Here is a 21,115-nt window from a genome sequence, read left to right on the forward strand (position 1 = left end):
CCCGAGACCCAGATTCCATCCTGACTACGGGTGCTGTCTGTATCGAGTTTGTACGTTCTCCCCGTGACCGCGTGGGTTTCCTCCGGGAGCTCCGGTTTCCTCCCACACTCCAAAGACGTGCAGATGAGATTGGATAATCGGCCTCTGTGAAATTAATATGTGTGGTTGAGCGGTAGAATCTGAGTCGAGTTGATGGCAATGTTTAGTTTAGTTTCGAGATACAGCATGGAAACAGGCCCTTCGGCCCACCGACTCAATGCCGACCATTGATCACCAGTTCTATGTAATCCCACTTTCTCATCCACTCCCTACACACTACGGGAAGTTTACATTTGGGGCCAATTAACCTGCATACCCGCACATTTTGTTTTAGAGATACAGGGTTGAAACAGGCCCTTTGGGTCCACACCGACTGGTGACCCCGCACACTAACATTATCCTACACACACACCAGGGACAATTTTACAATTCTTACCGAAGCCAAATAACATACTATTGGTTGCATGTCTGCACGTCTCATCCGCACGTCTTTCGGACATGCGGGGAAACTTGGGCACCCAGAGGAAACCCACATGGTCACAGGGGGAACGTGCAAACCCCACACAGACAGCACCCAAGGTCAGCATTGAACCCGGGTCTCTGGGGCGGTGAGGCAGCAGCTGTACCTGCTGCAGAACTGTGTTGCCCATTGTAAGGGGGATATTCTGATGCTCACCTTTCTTAGAGCCACCTTCCCCACCATTGCTTCCATCTCCAGTTGACGCTGCCTCGGAAAAGCAGCCAACATAAATCAAAAACTTATCCCACCCCGGTCATTCCCGCATTTCCCTGCTCCCATCTGGCAGAAGCTTGAAAGCACACACCATCAGACTTAGGAATCGCGGATCGGGGCGACCCCTTGCCGGGTGCATACTGTAGCGAGTCTTTTAACTTACACTTGAATGCAATATTTATGCTTTAAATTAGATTAGGTATGAATAAGGTTAGACTAATTTACATTCCACAGTAGGTCACCAGAGAAGCGCTCCGACTGCTAGCCTGCGGCCTACAACATCTTGGAGCCTCGTTCTGTGGAGCTTCTGGCGGCAGACGTGGAGGGGACCTTCCATCGTGGAACGGGCGATCCCTCGCCGGGGAAGCGCTCCGACCGCCAACCTGCGGCCTACAACATCTGGAAGCCGTGGTCTCGGGCGATTTGGGAGCTCCGGGCCACGGGGTATGCTCGACCTGTCCCGACGTCGACGTTTCGACCATCCCGACCAGAGGGCTTGAACATCGGACCGTCCGTAATGGCAACTGCGGAGGGTCAGGGCCCCGACCACGGGAGGAGGAGGACTGTCTGAACAGTATTGCCTTCCACCACAGTGAAGAATGCTGTGGTGGATGTCTGTGTTGAATTATGTTGTGTATTGTGTCCTTTTTTAATTGTAACGCTGTTATATATAAATTCATTTCACTGCACCTTATGGAGCATGTGACAAATACATTTGAACCTTTGAGCTTCTTCTCCTCTGTTATCAGGCTTGTGAATGGTCCTTCTATAAGCTAGGGTACTGTCTGATTCACCTCTACTCCATTGCAGACATTGGACTTTGTCTATGGAACTGATGCGCTACAATGGGGTTAGGTTAGGTAAGGGGGAGGTGCAGCGAGACCTGGGCCTCCTTGTACACCGGTCACTGAAAGTTGGCGTGCAGGTACAGCAGGCAGTGAAGAAAGCTAATGGAATGTTGGCCTTCGTAACAAGAGCATTTCAGTAGAGGAGTAAAGAGATTCTTCTGCAGTTGTATCGGGCTCTGGTGAGACCACATCTGGAGTATTGTGTACAGTTTTGGTCTCCTAATTTCAGGAAGGACATCCTTGTGATTGAGGCACTGCAGCGTAGGTTCACGAGATTGATCCCTGGCATGGCGGGACTGTCATATGAGGTAAGATTGAAAAGACTAGGCTTGTATTCACTGGAGTTTAGAAGGATGAGGGGGGTTCTTATAGAAACATATAAAATTATAAAAGGACTGGACAAGCTAGATGCAGGAAAAATGTTCCCAAAGTTGGGGGAGTCCAGAACCAGGGGCCACAGTCTTAGAATAAAGGGGAGGCCATTTAAGACTGAGGTGAGAAAAAACTTCTTCACCCAGAGAGTTGTGAATTTATGGAATTCTCTGCCACAGAGGGCAGTGGAGTCCAAATCGCTGGATGGATTTAAGAGAGAGTTAGATAGAGCTCTAGGGGCTAGTGGAGTCAAGGGATATGGGGAGAAGGCAGGCACGGGTTATTGATTTGGGACGATCAGCCATGATCACGATGAATGGCGGTGCTGGCTCGAAGGGCCGAATGGCCTCCTCCTGCACCTATTGTCTATGTTTCTATGTTTCTAATGCTGAGAACTATATTGCACACTCCATATCTTCCCCTTTGCTCAGAGGTACAGAAGTGTGAAAGCACATACCTCCAGATTCAGTTTAGACGCAACAAGCTGGAGTAACTCAGCGGGCCAGGCAGTATCTCTGGAGAGAAGGATTGGGTGATGTTTCAGGTCGAGACCCTTCTTCAGACTGGTTAGGGAAAAGGGAAACGAGGGATATGGACGATGATGTGGAGAGATAAAGAACAATGAATTAAAGATATGCAAAATAGTATCGATGATGATGGAAACAGGCCATTTGTTGTTTGTTGAGTGAAAATGAGAAGCTGGTGTGACTTGGGTGGGGGAGGGATAGAGAGAGAGGGAATTCCCGGGGCTACCTGAAGTGAGATAAATCAATATTCATACCACTGGGCTGTAAGCTGCCCAAGCGAAATATGAGATGCTGTTCCTCCAGTTTGTGTTTAGCTTCACACTGACAATGGAGGAGACCTAGGACAGAAAGGTCAGTGTGGGAATGGGAAGGAGAATTAAGGTGTCCAGCAACCGGGAGAACAGGTTGGTTGAGGCGGGCTGAGTGAAGGTGTTCAGCAAAACGATCGCCCAGTCTGCGTTTGGTCTCGCCGATGTACAAGAGTCCACATTTTGAATAACGGATACAGTAGATGAGGTTGGAGGAGGTGCAAGTGAACCTCTCTCTAACCCGAAAGGACTGTCGGGGTCCCTGGACAGAGTCGAGGGAGGAGGTATAGGGACAGGTGTTGCTACTTCTGCGGTTGCAGGTGAAGGGACCTGGGGAGGGGGTGGTTTGGGTGGGAGGGGATGTTAACTAGGGAGTTGCACCATCTGGCCGCCCTTGTTATAACTTTATTTGAATTAAAATAACAAGGGCTGTTTTATTCTCGCCAAGTTTTCTCCACTGCAGTGGAAGTGGGCGGCACGGTGTCGCAACGCTGGAGTTGCTGCCTTTGCAGTGCTCACAGCACCACAGACCCGGTTTTGATTCCGACTACGGGTGCTGTCTGTACAGAGTTTGTACCTTTTCCCCGTGACCTGCATGGGTTTTCTCCGAGATCTTCGGTTTCCTCCCACACTCCAAAGATGTAGAGGCTTGTAGGTTAATTGGCTTGGTATAAGTGTAATGTAGGATAGTGTTAATGTGTGTAGGATAGTGTTAATGTGCGGGGATCGCTGGTCAGAGTGGACTCGGTGGGCCGAAGGGCCTGTTTCCACGCTTATCTCTTAACTGAACTAAACTCTGTGTGTGTGTGTGTGTGCGTGTGCCCTGTGAATGGAGAATGAAGCATAAAACTGTGTGAAGATTTGAGTTACAGCCAAAAATCTACCAAATCAAATCGTCTCCTACATCGTGAACCAAAAATATGTTGTGGCCTCAGGAATCCAACATATTTAAGAAATGTTTTCAGGGAACCTTAGAGTGCTAGGAAAATTATAGTATTTAGTTTACTATCTATTTATTAACTCTGCCTAATTTTAACCTTGGAAAGGTAAACATTTTCGCATGTAGCAAACAGTAGTACACTCCCATGCGCACGCACAGAGTGTGTATTGTGGAATATATGAGAGAAAGCCGAGTGTTCAGCTCAGCCTTGGCACCGAGGGTTTGAACATAGAACAGTACAGCACAGGGACAGATCCTTCAGCTCACAATGTCTGCTGAACACGACACCAAGACCATCTCTTGCCTTCCTGCATCGTCATACATATTCCTACATTTAGCTTACTTTAGAGATACAGCATGGAAACATTTAACACCAGCGATCACCCATACACTAGTTCTATCCTACACACTAGGGGCAATTTACAGAAGCCAATTCACCTACAATCTTGCAAGTCTTTCGAATGTGGAGAGGAAACCGGTGCACCCGGAGAAAACCCACGCGGTCACGGGGAGAAGGTACAAACTCCGTACAGACAGTATCTGTGGGCAAGATTGAACCCGGGTCTCTGGCGCTTTGAGGTAACGCTGTGCCACCGTGCCACCCACACGCCACTTGACCCGCACATTGTTGTCCTTCAAACATCCCGCCCCCCCTTGCCACAAAGCTGTGCCCTCTAATATTTGACATTTCCATCTGAGGATAATGGTTCTGTGTTTATCCTATCTAACCACACTCATCATTTTACATATCTCTATCAGGTCTCCCCTCACCCTCCGGCGTCGCAGAGAAAACAATTCACATCAATCCGATTTCTCCGTGTAGTTTATACCCTCGATCTAATCCAGTCATTAACCTCCTCTGCACCATCTCCAAAGCCAACCTATCCTTCCAGTATTGGGGCAACCAGAAATGCATTCAATACACCCAACTCAGCTGAACCCCAAAGTTTCTATAAAGTTGCCCTCGTGATGATTTCCTGACATTTAGGTCATAAGTGATAGGAGCAGAATTAGGCCATTCGGCCCATCTAGTCTACACAGCCATTCAATCGTGGTTGATCTATCTCTCCTTCCTAACCCCATTCTCCCCGTAACCCCTGAGGCCCGTACTAATCAACAATCTACTTCTACTTTTTATAGACACAAGAAGCTGGAGTAACTCAACGGGCCAGACAGCATCTCTGGAGAAAAGGAACGGGTGATGTTTCGGGTTGAGACCCTTCTTCAGTCTGAAAGACTTTCGACCCAAAACGTCACCTATTCCTTGTCTCCAGAGATGCTGCCTGACCCGCTGAGTTACTCCAGCATTTTGTGTCTATCTTCGGTTTAAACCAACATCTGCAGTTCCTTCCAACACTTATACTTTTATGTTTGCTGATACATTACAATACAATGAGAATTGGACAAGCAGTAAAAGGTTAAAGACTATCGGAACACATTAATCAATAATCTCGCAAATGGTGAAATAGGCAGATATTCAGCAGTTGAAATGATACGGAAGGTAATCTGAAGAAGGCTGTCTAATCATTTGAAATCAACTCAGGAATCTAGAGTCGGAGAGTGACACCGTGAGGAAACAGGCTCTTCGGCCCAACTTGCCCACGCCGGCCAACAATGTCCCAACTACACTAGTCCCACTTACCAGCATTTGGCCCACATCCCTCCAAACCTGTCCTATCCATGTACCTGTCTAACTGTTCTTTAAATGTTGGGATAGTCCCTGCCTCAACTACCTCTTCTCCCAGCTTGTTCCATACTCCTGTGTGAAAAAGTTACCCCTCAGATTCCTATTAAATCTTTTCCCCTTCACCTTGAACTTATGTCGTCTGGTCCTCGATTCCCCTACTCTGGGCAAGAGACTCTGTGCATCTACCCGATCTATTCCTCTCCTGATTTTGTACACCTCTATAAGATCACCCCTCATCCTCCTGCGCTCCAAGGAATAGAGTCCCAGCCTGCTCAACCTCTCCCTATAGCTCAGACCCTCGAGTCCTAACAACATCCTCGTAAATCTTCTCTATATCCTTTCCCAGCTTACAGTAGATCTCCTTGTGGAACTGCAAAATGTAAACTGTTAAATGTAACACGGTAGTACAATCATTTTATGCTGCATATTAACACTTGCACATTTTACTGCCTGGTTTATTACCGTCGCGTGTACTTAGAAAGAGTGAAGAGTTTTTGTTTTGCTATCCAATTAAATCAGACCCTACTATGCATGAATGCCCGACCCACTGAGTTACTCCAGCATTTTGTGTCGAAAACAACAATTTGGGTCCAATAATGACCATATCTCTACACGACTTAACCTCGGCAAAACAAATCAAGCATTTATAGCGAGAAACCTCATCAGAATTCGTTATTATATTATGTTTTCATATAATTACATTTTATTTTTCAGCTTATTTTATCCGCCCACCCCTAATATTAGAAGATAGACACAAAGTGCTGGAACAACTCAGCGGGTCAGGTAGCACCTGTGGAAAAAATGCATCGCGGTGATGCAGAGTTACTACCTCACATCGCCAGAGATCCCGGTTCGATCCTGATGACGGGTGCTGTTTGTGCAGAGTTTGTACGTTTTTCCCGTGACCTGCGTGGGTTTTTTTCTGGGTGCTCCAGTTTCCTCCCACATTTCAAGGATGTACAGGTTTGTAGGTTAATTGGCTTGGTATGAATGCAAATTGTCCCTAGTGTGTGTAGATAGCGTTAATGTGCGGGGATCGCTGGTTGGCGTGGACTCGGTGGGCCGAAGGGCCTGTTTCCGCGCTGTATCTCTAAACTATACTAAACTAAAAGGAACAGGTGACATCTCGGGTCGGGATCCTTCTTCAGACTGAAAGACTTTCAGTCTGAAGAAGGGTCTCCACCTAAAACATCACCTGTTCCGTTTCTCCAGAGATGCTGCCTGACCCGCTGCATGTTGTGTCTATCTTCGGTGTAATGCAGCATTTTCCTGCACATTATCCCTAATATTAGTCATGCAGGCAGCTGCAGCTTCACAAATAACGCAATATGATCTGTTTCAAGGCTATTTTCTGCAGACTAAAATCTTCATCTGCGGACTACAGGGCAGCTAGCAGGCCAGATGGCACGATAAATAAAACTTGGGAGTGTTTATTGTGAAAAAAATATGTTTTTACCTTTCATATTCCCAGGGTGGTTCCATGCTCGAGCCAATAACTTTCAAAATTAGTTCACTGCAGCAAAGTGTGTGTTCTCTTACAATAGGTAGCCACTTTGATGTACATCTTGTCAGCGCCAATATTAAAACAGTTTATCATCCTTGGCACTTTCTGATCACATTTGCCATCCATTCGTCCATTTGTTAACTTGTTATCTGCTGTTCGCGTTTTGCCATCAGCAATGAAGCTTCTTTTAGAAACTTATATATGTTCCTTGGTGAAGACAAGGAATAATGGAAGGTCAACCTATCCCTCAGGGGATTCTTGTATTTATTTTAGTGATTACTTGCTTTGACTCCTAACCCCGGGAGTGTAAACTCATATTTGAAAAGGAGTGTGTAGATTCTTAGAGTCGTACAGTGTGGAAATAGGTCCTTCAGCCCAACATGCCCACACCAACCATCATGTCCCACCTGCACTGGTCTCACCTGCCTGCGGTTGGCCCATATCCCTCCTAACCTGTCGCTCTCCAGCATTTTTGTCTACCTTCGATTTTCCAGCATCTGCAGTTCCTTCTTAAACACTATCCATGTACCTGTCTAATTGTTTCTTAAAAAAAGCTGGAGTAACTCAACGGGCAGCATCTCTGGAGAGAAGGAATGGGTGATGTTTCGGGTCGAGACCCTTCTTCGTGTTTCTTAAATGTTGCAATAGTCCCTGCCTCATCTACCTCCTCTGATAGCTCGTTCCATACACCCACCAAAAAACCTACCCCTCAGATTCCTATTAAATCTTTCTCCCTTCACCTTAAACCTATGTCTTACTGTACACAATACTATACCTAGTGTTTGAGAAGTTAATCGTTTAAAAGGAAGCCTGGAATCGAAGGATTATAATGATCAAATAGGTTCCAGAAGATATTGGAGCAGTATTAGGCCATTCAGATTCATCGAGTTCACAGAGTCTGCACAGAACAGTGATCGCCCTGTAGACAAGCATTATCCTACACACACTGTGGACAATTTGCAATTTACTGAAGCCAATTAACAAACTACAAACTCTCACATATTGTGAGCGGGAGGAGACCGGAGCACCCGGAGAAAATGCAGGCAGTCACAAGGAGAATGTACGAACTCCGTACAGAAAGCGCCTGCAGTCAGAATCGAACCTGGGTCACTAGCGCTGTGAGGCTGCAACTCTACCGCTGCCACCCAAATCTGCTCCGCCATTCGATCGTGGCTGATCTATCTTTCCCTCTCAACCCCATTCTCCCTGTGACCTTTGTACGCCCGTCCTAATCAAGAACCTATTAGAATCATAGAGAGTCATAGAGTGATATACTATGGTAACAGGCCCTTCGGCCCAACATGCCCACACCGGCCAACATGTCCCAGCTATACTGGTCCTATCTGCCCGCGTTTAGTCCATATCCCTCCAAACTTGTCCTATCCATGTACCTGTCTAACTGTTTCTTTAACGTTATTTGGCCCACCTATGCAGGCTCCAGGACCATTCCCACCAGTTCCATTACTTCACCACAACCCATTCTCCTACAGTTAACACAACTGCCCTCCGATTCTCTTGCCCATCCACCCGCCTTGTGCAGGGGAAATTCACAGCCGTCCTTTAGCCCAACAAATTGCTTCACCTTGGGATGTGGGATGAACCCATAGCCCCATGTGGAAACCCATACATATAGTCATGGAGACAAACAGCATGGAAACAGACCCTTCGGCCCAACTCGTCCATACTGACCAAGATGTCAATCCAAGCTAGTTCAATTTGCCTGTTTCATAGAGTCTCAGAGTGATACAGTGTGGAAACAGGCCTCACTTGCCCACACCGGCCAACAATGTCCCAGCTACACTAGTCCAACCTGCTCTTGGTCCATATCCCTCCAAACCTGTGCTATCAATGTACATGTCCAACTGTTTCTTAAATTATGGGGTAATCCCAGCCTCAACTACCTCCTCTGTCAGCTTGTTCCATACATCCACCACCCTTTGTGTGAAAAAGTTACTCCTCAGATTCCAATTAAATAATTTCCCCTTCACCTTGAACCTATGTCCCCTGGTCCTCGATTCCCCTACTCTGGGCAAGAGACTCTGTGCATCTACCCGATCTATTCCTCTCATGATTTTATACACTTCAATAAGATCACTCCTCATCCTCCTACTCTTCAAGGAATAGAGACCCAGCCTACTCAACCTCTCCTGCAAGCTCACACCATCTAGTCCTGGCAACATCCTTGTATATCTTCTCCGAACCCTTTCAAGCTTGACAATATCTTTCCTATAACATGGTGCCCAGAACTGAACACAATATTCTAAACGCGGTCTCACCAACATCTTATACAACTACAACATGGCCTCCCAACTTCTATACTCAATACTCTGACTGATGAAGGCCAAAGTGCCAAAAGCCTTTTTGACCACCTTATCTACCTGCGACTCGACCTTCAAGGAACCATGCACCTGTACTCCTAGATCCCTCTGCTCTACAACACGACCCAGAGGCCGACCATTCACTGTGTAGGTCCTGCCCTTGTCAGATATCCCAGAATGCAACACCTCACACTTCTCTGTAATCACCATTTTTAAAATACCCAATGACTTGGTCTCCACAGCCGCCTGTGGCAATGAATTCCACAGGTTCACCACCCTCTGACTAAAGATATTCATCTCATCTCCATTCCAGGTACCTCCTTTTATGTTGAGGCCGTGCCCTTTGACCTTCAAAATGACCTTTCACCACCAGGGTAACCAAAAATGAGGACTGGAAGTTTAAAAATACACTCAATGATAGCTGCTGGAAACTTGAAAATGTCTGTTTGTATTCTTTCACAGTTCTGACAAAATGTTCTTTGACATGAAACATTCCTTGTTTCTCTTTTCACAGATACTGCCGAGTGTGTCCAGCATTTTCTGTTTTAATTTTCAACACAAGAAATATTTGCTTACTTTAGCGTTTAGAGGGGATGCAAGCAATAGCCTCCACGTGGCTCATCCCGGGCAATGCTGACGACAGGAACTGTACCACAGTGACTGATTCAAGTAGCCAATTCTGCAACCACCGTCACTGACCGACCGGAAAGACGCGATATGGAAGATGGCCGGGCACGAGGGAGAAGAGCGTTTAGAGATTGAGGCTGGAAACAGGCCCTTCGGCCCACCGAGTCCACGCTGACCAGCGATCACCCGTACACTAGTTCTATCCTACACACTAGGGGCAATTTACAGAAGCCATTTGACCTATCAACATGTACGTCTTTGGAGTGTGGGAGGAAACCGGAGAACCTGGAGAAAACCCACACGGTCGCAGGGAGAACGTACAGACAGCACCCGTAGTCAGGATCGAACACAGGTCTCAGGCACTTTAAGGCAGCAACTCTACTGCTGTGCAATTGTGTTGCCCTTACTATTCAATGCCTCCCACATCCTGAGAATAAATTTCTGATGATATCTGAAAACTGGCCACCATTTTGTTACGAACATTGTCGTCTTCTCTGTAACCATTGCATTTAATCAAACATGAAACATATATGCACATTCACAGTACTATCTCATTGTTATATCCTAATTGAAGTCATGGGTAAAGTAAAGGAAGTGTTGGTGTTATGTTATGTGTTATGTACTATGTTTACACATTCACATATTCTGTTGTGCTGCAGCAAGTAAGAATTTCATTGTCCCATCCGGGACATATGACAATAAAACACTCTTGACTTGTGTCAGTTCTATTTCCAGAATAAATTGACCAGAACACCAATTGACAAATATGTCATTCTGGGTTTACGTTTCGTCTTAACATGTGTACCGAGGTACAGTGAACAGAATCGTCTGAAGTAAAGTCTGAAGAAGGGTTCAGATCCGAAATGTCACCTATTCCGTTTCGCCTGAGATGCTGTCTGGCCCGCTGAGTACTACAGCCTTTTGTGTCCATCAGTGCAGTGAAAAGCTTCCTTCTGCTTCTTAGGCCCCCTTTGGTCATGGCTGACCATGGGTGTCTCCAGGGTGCTATTCCCTATATGGAGGACGCCTGTGCAGGACTTTGTTTAACGTGGGGAGACTGGTGCACAGACAGCCACCCCACGGTCCTTGACAGATCTGGGTCATGATCCAGTGACATGGAGTCCAAGACGACCGGAGACCATTTTCTGCTGCAGCCTTCATCCGCCTTCCCAGCCGTTGTGACGCTCCACTAATGTCAGCCATCGTCCCTCGCCTGTTCCACCGTTGAGGTCTTGGTTGGATTGCTCTTTGTCAGAGACCCCTCCCCCTCGACCGTACCGCCATGGGTGGCCCTACCAGGAGCATAGCTCCAGACGGCATCGCTCTCAGGATCTCAGGACCACACAAGCTTCTCACCACGACAAGGTGACAATCCACGGAGATGTTTTATTTTGCATGGCTATCCATTAAAATCAGATAATACTATACATAAATACAATCCAAAATACAAAAAGGAAAACAAACTCAAGTAAAACAAAGTGTTGGTGAACTCAATTGATGAGGCAGCATCTCTGAAGAACATGGATAGGTGATGTTTCAGGTCGATACCCTTCATCAGAGAACATACAATAGGTGGAGCAAAGGGGGAGATACAGAGTGCAGAATATAGTTCTCAGCATTGTAATGTATCAGTTCCATAAAGTCCAATGTCCGCAAAGGGGTGGAAGTGAATCGGACAGTACCCTAGCGGAGATAGTGACCATTCAGCAGCCTGGTAACAGAGGGGACGAGTAGAACAATTGCATACAGTTTTGGTCTCCTAATCTGAGGAAAGACATTCTTGCCATAGAGGGAGTACAGAGAAGGTTCACTAGACTGATTCCTGGGATGGCAGGACTTTCATATGAAGAAAGACTGGATAGACTCGGCTTGTACTCGCTAGAATTTAGAAGATTGAGGGGGGATCTTATAGGAACTTACAAAATTCTTAAGGGGTTGGACAGGCTAGGTGCAGGAAGATTGTTCCCGATGTTGGGGAAGTCCAGAACAAGGGGTCACAGTTTGAGGATAAGGGGGGTGTCTTTTAGGACCGAGATGAGAACTTTTTTTTTTCACACAGAGAGTGGTGAATTTGTGGAATTCTCTGCCACAGAGGGTGGTTGAGGCCAGTTTATTGGCTATATTTAAGAGGGAGTTAGATGTGGCCCTTGTGGCTAAAAGGATCAGGGGGTATGGAGAGAAGGCAGGTACAGGATACTGAGTTGGATGATCAGCCATGATCATATTGAATGGCGGTGCAGGCTCGAAGGGCCGAATGGTCAATCCTGCATCTATTTTCTATGTAACAATGATGAGAACTATATTCTGAATTGGGTTTCACAAGGAATTAGAACAAAGGGAATTAAAACAGGGCTCCCATTACTTTGACTTCACAATGAAATAAAAACAAAGATCCAATTAATTTGGCTTCATGAGGAATTAAAGCAGGCATCCCTTGAATTTGGCTTGACGATGAATTAAAACAGCGTTCCTATTAATTCAGCTTCCTGAGGCATTAAGCCAAGCCTTCCATTTACATGGCGCCTGTAAGTGTGTGACAATCGTTCATATTGATTCAGGGAAGAGGGATGCGTAGCAATTAAATTAAAAAAAAATGAAAACAATGTGCAGTCAATGCAGGGTGAAATTTGTGGGCAAATTAAAACGTGCAATAAAGGAAAATATAAATAAAAATAGGAATTTAGTGCGCGCTATCTTCATAGTGGACAGAGGTGGTCCTTTAATGTGTAACAAAGTGAGCAGAACAGGGACTGACGTCTCCGGAAGTGTATGTGGAGTAGGAACAAACAGCTCGCCTGCGGGAGGGGTGAGTGTGTGTGTGAGAGAGAGAAGGGTGAAGGGAGAGAGAGAAGGAAGAAGGGAGAAGGGGGAGAGAGAAGGGGGAGAGAGAAGGGGGAGAGAGAAGGGGGTGAGAAAGAGAGGGACAGAGAGGAGGGAGAGAGAAGGGGAGAGAGGAGATTGAGCGAAGATAGAGAGAGGGAGGGGGAGAGAGAAGGGAGAGGGAGAGAGGGAGAGAGAAAGAGGGGGAGAGAGAAAGGGAGAGAGAAAGAGTGGGAGAGAGAAAGAGGGGAGAGGGTGTGAGGTGGAGGAGAGAGAGCGTGTGTACAAGGGAGAGAGAGCGGGTGTGTGTGTGTATAAGGGAGAGATTTTGCCAGTGTGTGTGTGTATAAGGGAGAGATTTTGCCAGTGTGTGTGTGTGAGAGGCGGGCAGGCTGAGTGAGCCTCCGCCTTTTTGTTTGTGTTGCTGCCGCGTCCTCTCGTCCTTCCTCCACCTCCAATATATATAAACATATAAAAATATATTCATCGTGAGCTTGGCCTCCCCCGGGCCATGGTGAGGAGAGAAGGCAGGCGGACGGAGTGAAGAACCACCACCACCAACACCGTGAGCAGAGGGACGGGCGGAGATGTCGTTGTCCTGCTGTGTCTCGCAGGTAAGGAGAGCGGCGGCGGCGGCTGTGGGTGCGGGTCTGTCTGTGGACTGGTTCACGCCGCTGTGGGTGGGTGCGGGTCCGTGGACTGGTTCACGCCGCTGTGGGTGCGGGTCTGTCCGTGGGCTGGTTCACGCCGCTGTGGGTGCGGGTCTGTGGGCTGGTTCACGCCGCTGTGGGTGCGGGTCTGTGGACTAGTTCACGCCGCTGTGGGTGGGTGCGGGTCCGTGGACTGGTTCACGCCGCTGTGGGTGCGGGTCTGTCCGTGGGCTGGTTCACGCCGCTGCCAGCGCTCCCTGCACGGACCTTGCGCTGATTTACCCCGCTCCCCAATGTGGATTTTACGGATCTTGGGCTGGCCATACTCCGATCTCCCAGGCTGACAGCTTCTCCCCAACAACCACCAGCCTCTTGAACACTCACCAACACTCTCTTGGCCGCACTATGTATTTGGGGTTTTTGTTTTGCATTAATATTAAGGGTTTAAAAAAAAAAATTGGGGTCATACCGCATGTAAACGGGCCCTTCAGCCCATGTTGACCCAGATGCCCCTGTACTATACTAGCCCCACCTGCTGTGTTTGGCCCATATCCCACTTAACCTGTGCCTAGAGACATACAAGGTAGAAATAGGCCCACACCGAGCGAGCAACATGACCCCATCTACACTAGTTCCAACTGACCCACATTTGGCCCATACCCTTCCTATCCATTTACCCGTCCAAGTGTATCTTAGATGTTGTTATCACACATTTTAAAATGTTGTTTATAGTACCTATTGGATTTTTTTGTTTTGTTTTATCATGTTATGTATGAGTGTTGACTTTACAAAGCTCTTGTGCTGCTGCAGGTCACAACCTCATTGTTCTGTTGTTGGTGCTTATGATAGTTTAACACACTCTTGTCTCTTGAGCTAGCACCATGTGGCTCCCTGCCACTGTGGTGTGGGCGGGCAGTCACTGGAGTCTGAGTCATCAAGGGTTCCCAGAGCTCCACTGATCTCATCCATTGCTCAGGCAGAGTGGAGATATGCAAAGGTTATTTCTTCTAGAGAGAGAGAGGGGGAGAGACGAGAGGTGACGAGCAGGTGTGTGGAAGGATCTCAACCTGAAACATCACCGATATCTTTTCTCCAGAGATGCTGCCTGACCCGCTGAGTTACTCCCGCATTTTGTGTTTATATTCTAAGAGAGAGAGAGTGTCATTATACTATTTACTTAGCACGGTGGCGCAGCGGTAGAGTTGCTGCCTCACAGCACCAGAGACCCGTGTTCGATCCTGACTACAGGTGCTGTCTGTACGGAGTTTGTATGTTCTCCATGTGACCTGCGTGGGTTTTCTCTGAGGCCTCTGTTTTTTCCCCCCACGCTCCAAAGACGTACAGGCTTGTAAGTTAATTGGCTTCTGTAAATTGTCCCTGGGGTGTGTGATGGAACTAGTGTACTGGGCGGCGTGGACTCGGTGGGCCGAAGAGCCTGTTTCAATAGACAATAGGTGCAGGAGTAGGCCATTTGGCCCTTCGAGCCAGCACCGCCATTCAATGTGATCATGGCTGATCATCCCCAATCAGTACCCCATTCCTGCCTTCTCCCCATATCCCCTGACTCCGCTATCTTTAAGAGCCCTATCTAGCTCTCTCTTGAAAGTATCCAGAGAACCGGCCTCCACCGCCCTCTGAGGCAGAGAATTCCACAGACTCACAACTCTCTGTGAGGAAAAAGTGTTTCCTCACTGTATTTCTAAACTAAACTACTTGAGTTTGCGTAACTATGTTGGATCAGATATTTCCCAAGTGTTTACATACCAGCGCCAGCACACGAACTAGCAAACAATGAGCATAGAATATTAAAACATAGGAACAGCCCTTTGGCCCACAATGATCCATGCTGAAAATGATGCCAAGTTAAATTAATCTCTGCTGCCTGCATACGATCCTTATCCCTCCATTCCCTCCATAACCATGTGCCCATTCAAAAGTCTCTTAAGCACCACTATTGTATCTGCCTCCACCATTACCCCTGGCAGTGTGTTCCAGGCCCACACCACTATGTGTAAATTAAAAAAAAAACTTGCCCTGCGCATCCCCTTTAAACATTGAAGATGGACACAAAATGTTGGAGTAACTCAGTGGGACAGGCAGCATCTCTGGAGAAAAGATCCTTTAAAACATTGATTTCCACGCCTCTCAAATTGTTCATGAATCACACAAACTAGCTTCTGTTTTTCGCCAAACAGAAGTTATCTGCCTTGATCTCTGGCTGCTGATTCTGTTAATGGGACTGTGAATATGCTGCTGTATTTTTTTTATATGGAGGTTTTCGGTTTTACAACGTGTGACGGCACGATTTGCTGAAATATTCCTCATGAATTTTGCCTTCTGCGCGGTATTCGAGCAGTACTTGTAAAGTTCTTAAAGGATTGGACAGGCTAGATGCAGGAAAAGTGTTCCCGATGTTGGGGGAGTCCAGAACCAGGGGTCACAGTTTAAGAATAAGGGGTAGGCCATTTGGGACTGAGATGAGGAAAAGCCTTTTCAGCCAGAGAGTTGTGAATCTGTGGAATTCTCTGCCACAGAAGGCAGTGGAGGCCAATTCACTGGGTGTTTTCAAGAGAGAGTTAAGGGCCTGTCCCACCAGCATGCGACTCCATGAGGCAAGCGCGACCTAACGTGGTCGCTTGAGCCGCACAGGGCCGGTCCCACTTCGATCGCCGGAGCCGTATGGAGTTGTGCGGAGCTGGTCCCGACATCGCGCGGGGCACCGAAAAACTGACCGTGTTCAAAAATTCCGCGCGGCAACGGCCTGCCGGCCCGCAGCCGCCTCAACGCCGTACGTCACGCGCGAACTTCCTGCGGACTTCGCTCGAACTTCATGTCACTCACTCGACCTCCGCGCGGCCCCCGCTTCTGGTTAGGTCGCGCTTGCCGCATGGAGTCGCATGCTCGTGGGACAGGCCCTTTAGATATTGCTATTAGGGCTGATAGAATCAAGGGATATGGGGGGAAAAGCCGGAACGGGGGACTGATTTTGGATGATAAACCATGATCATATTGAATGTCGGTGCTGGCTCGAAGGGCTGAATGGCCTACTCCTGCACCTATTTTGTATGCTCTGTTTCTATGGTGGCGCAGCGGTAGAGTTGCTGCCTTTACAGGGCCAGAGACCCGGGTTCGATCCTGACCACGGGTGCTGTCTGTGCGGAGTTTGTACGCTCTCCCCGTAATCTGCCTGGGTTTTCTCCGAGGTATCTGGTTTCTTCACGCACTCCAAAGACATGCAGGTTTGTAGGTTAATTGGCTTCGGTAAAATTGTCAATTGTCCCTAGTGGGTGTAGGACAGTGTTAGTGATGCGGGGATCGCTGGTCGGTGCGGACTCGGTGGGCCGGAGGGCCTGTTCCGCGCTGTATCTCTAAACTAAACATTAACACTTTAGAATGCTTGTCAAGTCAAAATTATTTTTATTATATGTGCTGGCATCGTCCCAGAGAGTGACTGATTCAGCCTTCTGCCCACGTCCATATGCTGGGAACTCTGAAGGTCTTTAGATTTTTTTCTGGAGAGGAGAGTCCGATTAAGTTTGAGAAATCTTGTGGGGATGAGCATTCTGGATCACCACGCATCCCCCTTCCTTAACCCATGTAAAAATGTGTGAATGAAGTCCAGCAAGGAATATAACCATGGAGTGTTAATGCGTTACATCCATGGGGAGGTAAATCCTACCATAGTACGTTCTGTGTGGCCCTCCTAAACTTTAATCTGGTGGTACAGTGGTGCAGCGGTAGAGTTGCTGCCTCACAGCGCCAGTGACTCGGGTCCGATCCTGAATACGGGTGCTGTCTGTACAGAGTTTGTACCTTCTCCCTGTGGCCCTCGTGGGTTTTCTCCGGGTGCTCGGGTTTCCTCCCACATTCCAAACACTTACAGGTTTGTAGGTTAATTGGCTGCTGTGAATTGTCCCCAGGATACGAACTAATGCACGGGCGATTGCTGGTTGGCATGACCGAGGTCTGTGGGCCGAAGGGCCTGTTTCCACACTGTAAACTAAACTAAGGTACACAAAAATGCTGGAGAAACTCAGCGGGTGCAGCAGCATCTATGGAGCGAAGGAGATGGGCAACGTTTCGGCCCGAAACGTTGCCCATCTCCTTCGCTCCATAGATGCTGCTGCACCCGCTGAGTTTCTCCAGCATTTTTGTGTACCTTCGATTCGCCAGCATCTGCAGTTCCTTCGTAAACTAAACTAAACTTTTTTGGCAGGGTAAAGCTGGTAAAATGAATGTGTTAAGCAAATATTAATGCACCGCCAAGAGTTGAATTTGGGGCGCTGGGTTGGGTTTTAGATATCTTCAGCAGCGAGATGGCACACGGATAATGGGGCGAAAATCTTTTCTGTGGAGTAAACTGCTGTGGTTGCACTGTGGATTGTTAAAATCATTAAAATGCTCTTGACCTTGGAATGTCAGCTGGGATCTGTGCCATAGACAGCTGCGTGCCTGCCCGATATCTCACTGAAGGGGAGAGGGAGGGAGGGAGAGACAGAGAGAGGGGGAGAGGGGGAAGGAGAGGGAGAGACTCTAGGAAGGAGATGAGGAGGAATTTCTTTACGTTGGGACTATACAGTTTTGGTCTCCTAATCTGAGGAAAGACATTCTTTCCATAGAGGGAGTACAGAGAAGGTTCACCAGACTGATTCCTGGGATGTCAGGACTTTCATATGAAGAAAGACTGGATATACTCAGCTTGTACTCGCTAGAATTTAGAAGATTGATGGGGGATCTTATCGAAACTTACAAAATTCTTAAGGGGTTGGACAGGCTAGATGCAGGAAGATTGTTCCCGATGTTGGGGAAGTCCAGAACAAGGGGTCACAGTTTAAGGATAAAGGGGAAATCTTTTAGGACTGAGATGAAAAAAAAATGTTTACACAGAGAGTAGTGAATCTCTGGAATTCTCTGCCACAGAATGTAGTTGAGGCCAGTTCATTGGCTATATTTAAGAGGGAGTTAGATGTGGCCCTTGTGGCTAAAGGGATCAGGGGGTATGGAGAGAAGGAATGTACAGGATACTGAGTTGGATGATCAGCCATGATCATATTGAATGGGGGTGCAGGCTCGAAGGGCCGAATGGCCTACTCCTGCACCTAGTTTCTCTGTTTCGATCCCAACGTTTAAGAAACAATGAGACAGGTACATGGATAGGACAGGTTTAGAGGGATATGGGCCAAACGCAGGCAGGTGGGACTAGTGTAGCTGGGACATGTTGGTCAGCGAGGGCAAGTAGGGCTGAAGGGCCTGGTTCCATGCTGTATGACTGACTGCAAAATATGTGGATTGGGCATTTTAGCAATTCAACTAAATTGGATAATTAGGCCATGATGCCAAGACTAACTCTTCTCTGCCTGATAATAATTCATGTCCCTCTATTCCCAACACATCCAACAGTTTTTTAAACGCCGCTGTCATATCTGCATCCGTTGCCTCTGGCTGTACTATATCCCAGTGGGAAATTGAAATTCGGCCATTTGAACACTTCTCATTATTATTTTTCTTCACACAAGGCTGTCCTCATCTCCTTGCTATATTGTTGTTGATTGTTGGGATGGAACATGATATTAATCTTATCTTAACCAATGGAGTTTATAGTTGCTTTCATTCCCAGAGGATGAAATACTGTGCTTAATTGAAGGAACATGGATTTGTGCCTGGAAGGTCATGTTTGACTAATCTTCTTGAATTTTTTGAAGAGGTTACTAGGGAAATTGACGAGGGTAAAGCAGTGGATGTTGTATATATGGACTTCAGCAAGGCCTTTGACAAGGTTCCTCATGGAAGGTTGGTTAAGAAGGTTCAACTGTTGGGTATAAATGCAGGAGTAGCAAGATGAATTCAACAGTGGCTGAATGGGAGACGCCAGAGGGTAATGGTGGATGGCTGTTTGTCGGGTTGGAGGCAGGTGATTAGTGGGGTGCCTCAGGGATCTGTGTTGGGTCCTTTGTTGTTTGTCATGTACATCAATGATCTGGATGAAGGTGTGGTAAATTGGATTAGTAAGTATGCAGATGATACCAAGATAGGGGGTGTTGTGGATAATGAAGAGGATTTCCAAAGTCTACAGAGTGATTTAGGCCATTTGGAAGAACGGGCTGAAAGATGGCAGATGGAGTTTAATGCTGATAAATGTGAAGTGCTACACCTTGGCAGGACAAATCAAAATAGGACGTACATGGTAAATGGTAGGGAATTGAAGAATGCAGTTGAACAGAGGGATCTGGGAATAACCGTGCATAGTTCCTTGAAGGTGGAATCTCATATAGATAGGGTGGTAAAGAAAGCTTTTGGTATGCTAGCCTTTATAAATCAAAGCATTGAGTATAGAAGCTGGGATGTAATGTTAAAATTGTACAAGGCATTGGTGAGACCAAATCTGGAGTATGGTGTACAATTTTGGTCGCCCAATTATAGGAAGGATGTCAACAAAATAGAGAGAGTACAGAGGAGATTTACTATGAATGTTGCCTGGGTTTCAACAACTAAGTTACAGAGAAAGGTTGAATAAGTTAGGTCTTTATTCTCTGGAGCGCAGAAGGTTAAGGGGGGACTTGATAGAGGTCTTTAAAATGATGAGAGGGATAGACAGAGTTGACGTGGATAAGTTTTTCCCTTTGAGAATAGGGAAGATTCAAACAAGAGGACATGACTTCAGAATTAAGGGACAGAAGTTTAGGGGTAACATGAGGGGGAACTTCTTTACTCAGAGAGTGGTAGCGGTGTGGAATGAGCTTCCAGTGGAAGTGGTGGAGGCAGGTTCGTTGGTATCATTTAAAAATAAATTGGATAGGTATATGGATGAGAAGGGAATGAAGGGTTATGGTATGAGTGCAGGCAGGTGGGACTAAGGGAAAATAATTTTCGGCATGGACTTGTAGGGCTGAGATGGCCTGTTTCCGTGCTGTAATTGTTATATGGTTTATATGGAACCATATCTTTAAGAAGGCCACAGAAAAAATGCCAATGAAATGGACCCAGATGATATCAGGACAGAAGGTCTTTAGATGTGGGGAGCGCATGAAAATGCTGAGACTGTTGTCTTTGGAACAAAGTTAAAGGGAAATTTAACGGAGTCGATTTGTTTTGAGAGATTCTAAAGTGTTGATGGCGAACAATTCAAGGGTGGGGTCTGAGACCAGATGATTGAGTTTAAAGTTTATTGGCAAAAGAGGCAGAGAGGAGGTGGCACAGTGGTAGCGTTCCTGCCTTACAACGCCCGAGACCCGGGTACAATCCTGACTACGGGCGCTGTCTGTGCGGAGTTTGTACGTTCTCCCTGATCATGTCTGAAGGAACCGCAGATGCTGGTTTACACCGAAGATAGACACAAAATGCTGGAGTAACTCTGCGGGGACAGGCAGCATCTCTGCCTAGAAGACCATTCCTTCTCTCCAGAGATGCTGCCTGCCCCGCTGAGTTACTCCAGCATTTTGTGTCTATCTTCTCCCTGCGGCCGTGTGGGTTTTCTCCCGGGCGCTCCGCTTTCCTCCCACACTCCAAAAACGTACAGGTTTGTAGGTGAATTGGCTTCGGTAAAAATAGTAAATTGTGCCTAGTGTGTGTAGGATGGTGCTGGTGTGCGGGGCGATTGTGTCAACGTGGAATCGGTGGGCCAAAGGGCCTGTTTACACGCTGTTGTATATCTAAAGTAGAAGAGACTAATTCATTTGTTCAATAAATGTGGCTTTGCTGGCTGCACCAGCATTTAATTAGCTGACCCTAATTGCCCTTGGGAA

At 47.1% G+C, this 21,115-nt stretch overlaps 1 protein-coding gene across 2 annotated transcripts in view; it reads left to right on the forward strand.

Moving 5' to 3' along the window:
- Positions 1-13,004: 13,004 nt before the first annotated feature.
- serinc5 (serine incorporator 5) overlaps positions 13,005-21,115 on the forward strand; it is a 91,318-nt gene continuing 83,207 nt past the window's right edge. The window contains exon 1 of one of the 2 annotated variants that reach the window (XM_033018585.1): positions 13,005-13,337. In XM_033018585.1, the coding sequence (XP_032874476.1) occupies positions 13,311-13,337 (27 nt within the window). In that variant the 5' untranslated portion in view covers positions 13,005-13,310. The remainder of the gene's footprint in view (positions 13,338-21,115) is intronic. The other variant, XM_033018584.1, reaches the window with a different exon arrangement.

The sequence above is a fragment of the Amblyraja radiata genome, chromosome 3 (genome assembly GCF_010909765.2).
Source record: "Amblyraja radiata isolate CabotCenter1 chromosome 3, sAmbRad1.1.pri, whole genome shotgun sequence".
Classification (NCBI taxonomy): Eukaryota; Metazoa; Chordata; class Chondrichthyes; order Rajiformes; family Rajidae; genus Amblyraja; species Amblyraja radiata.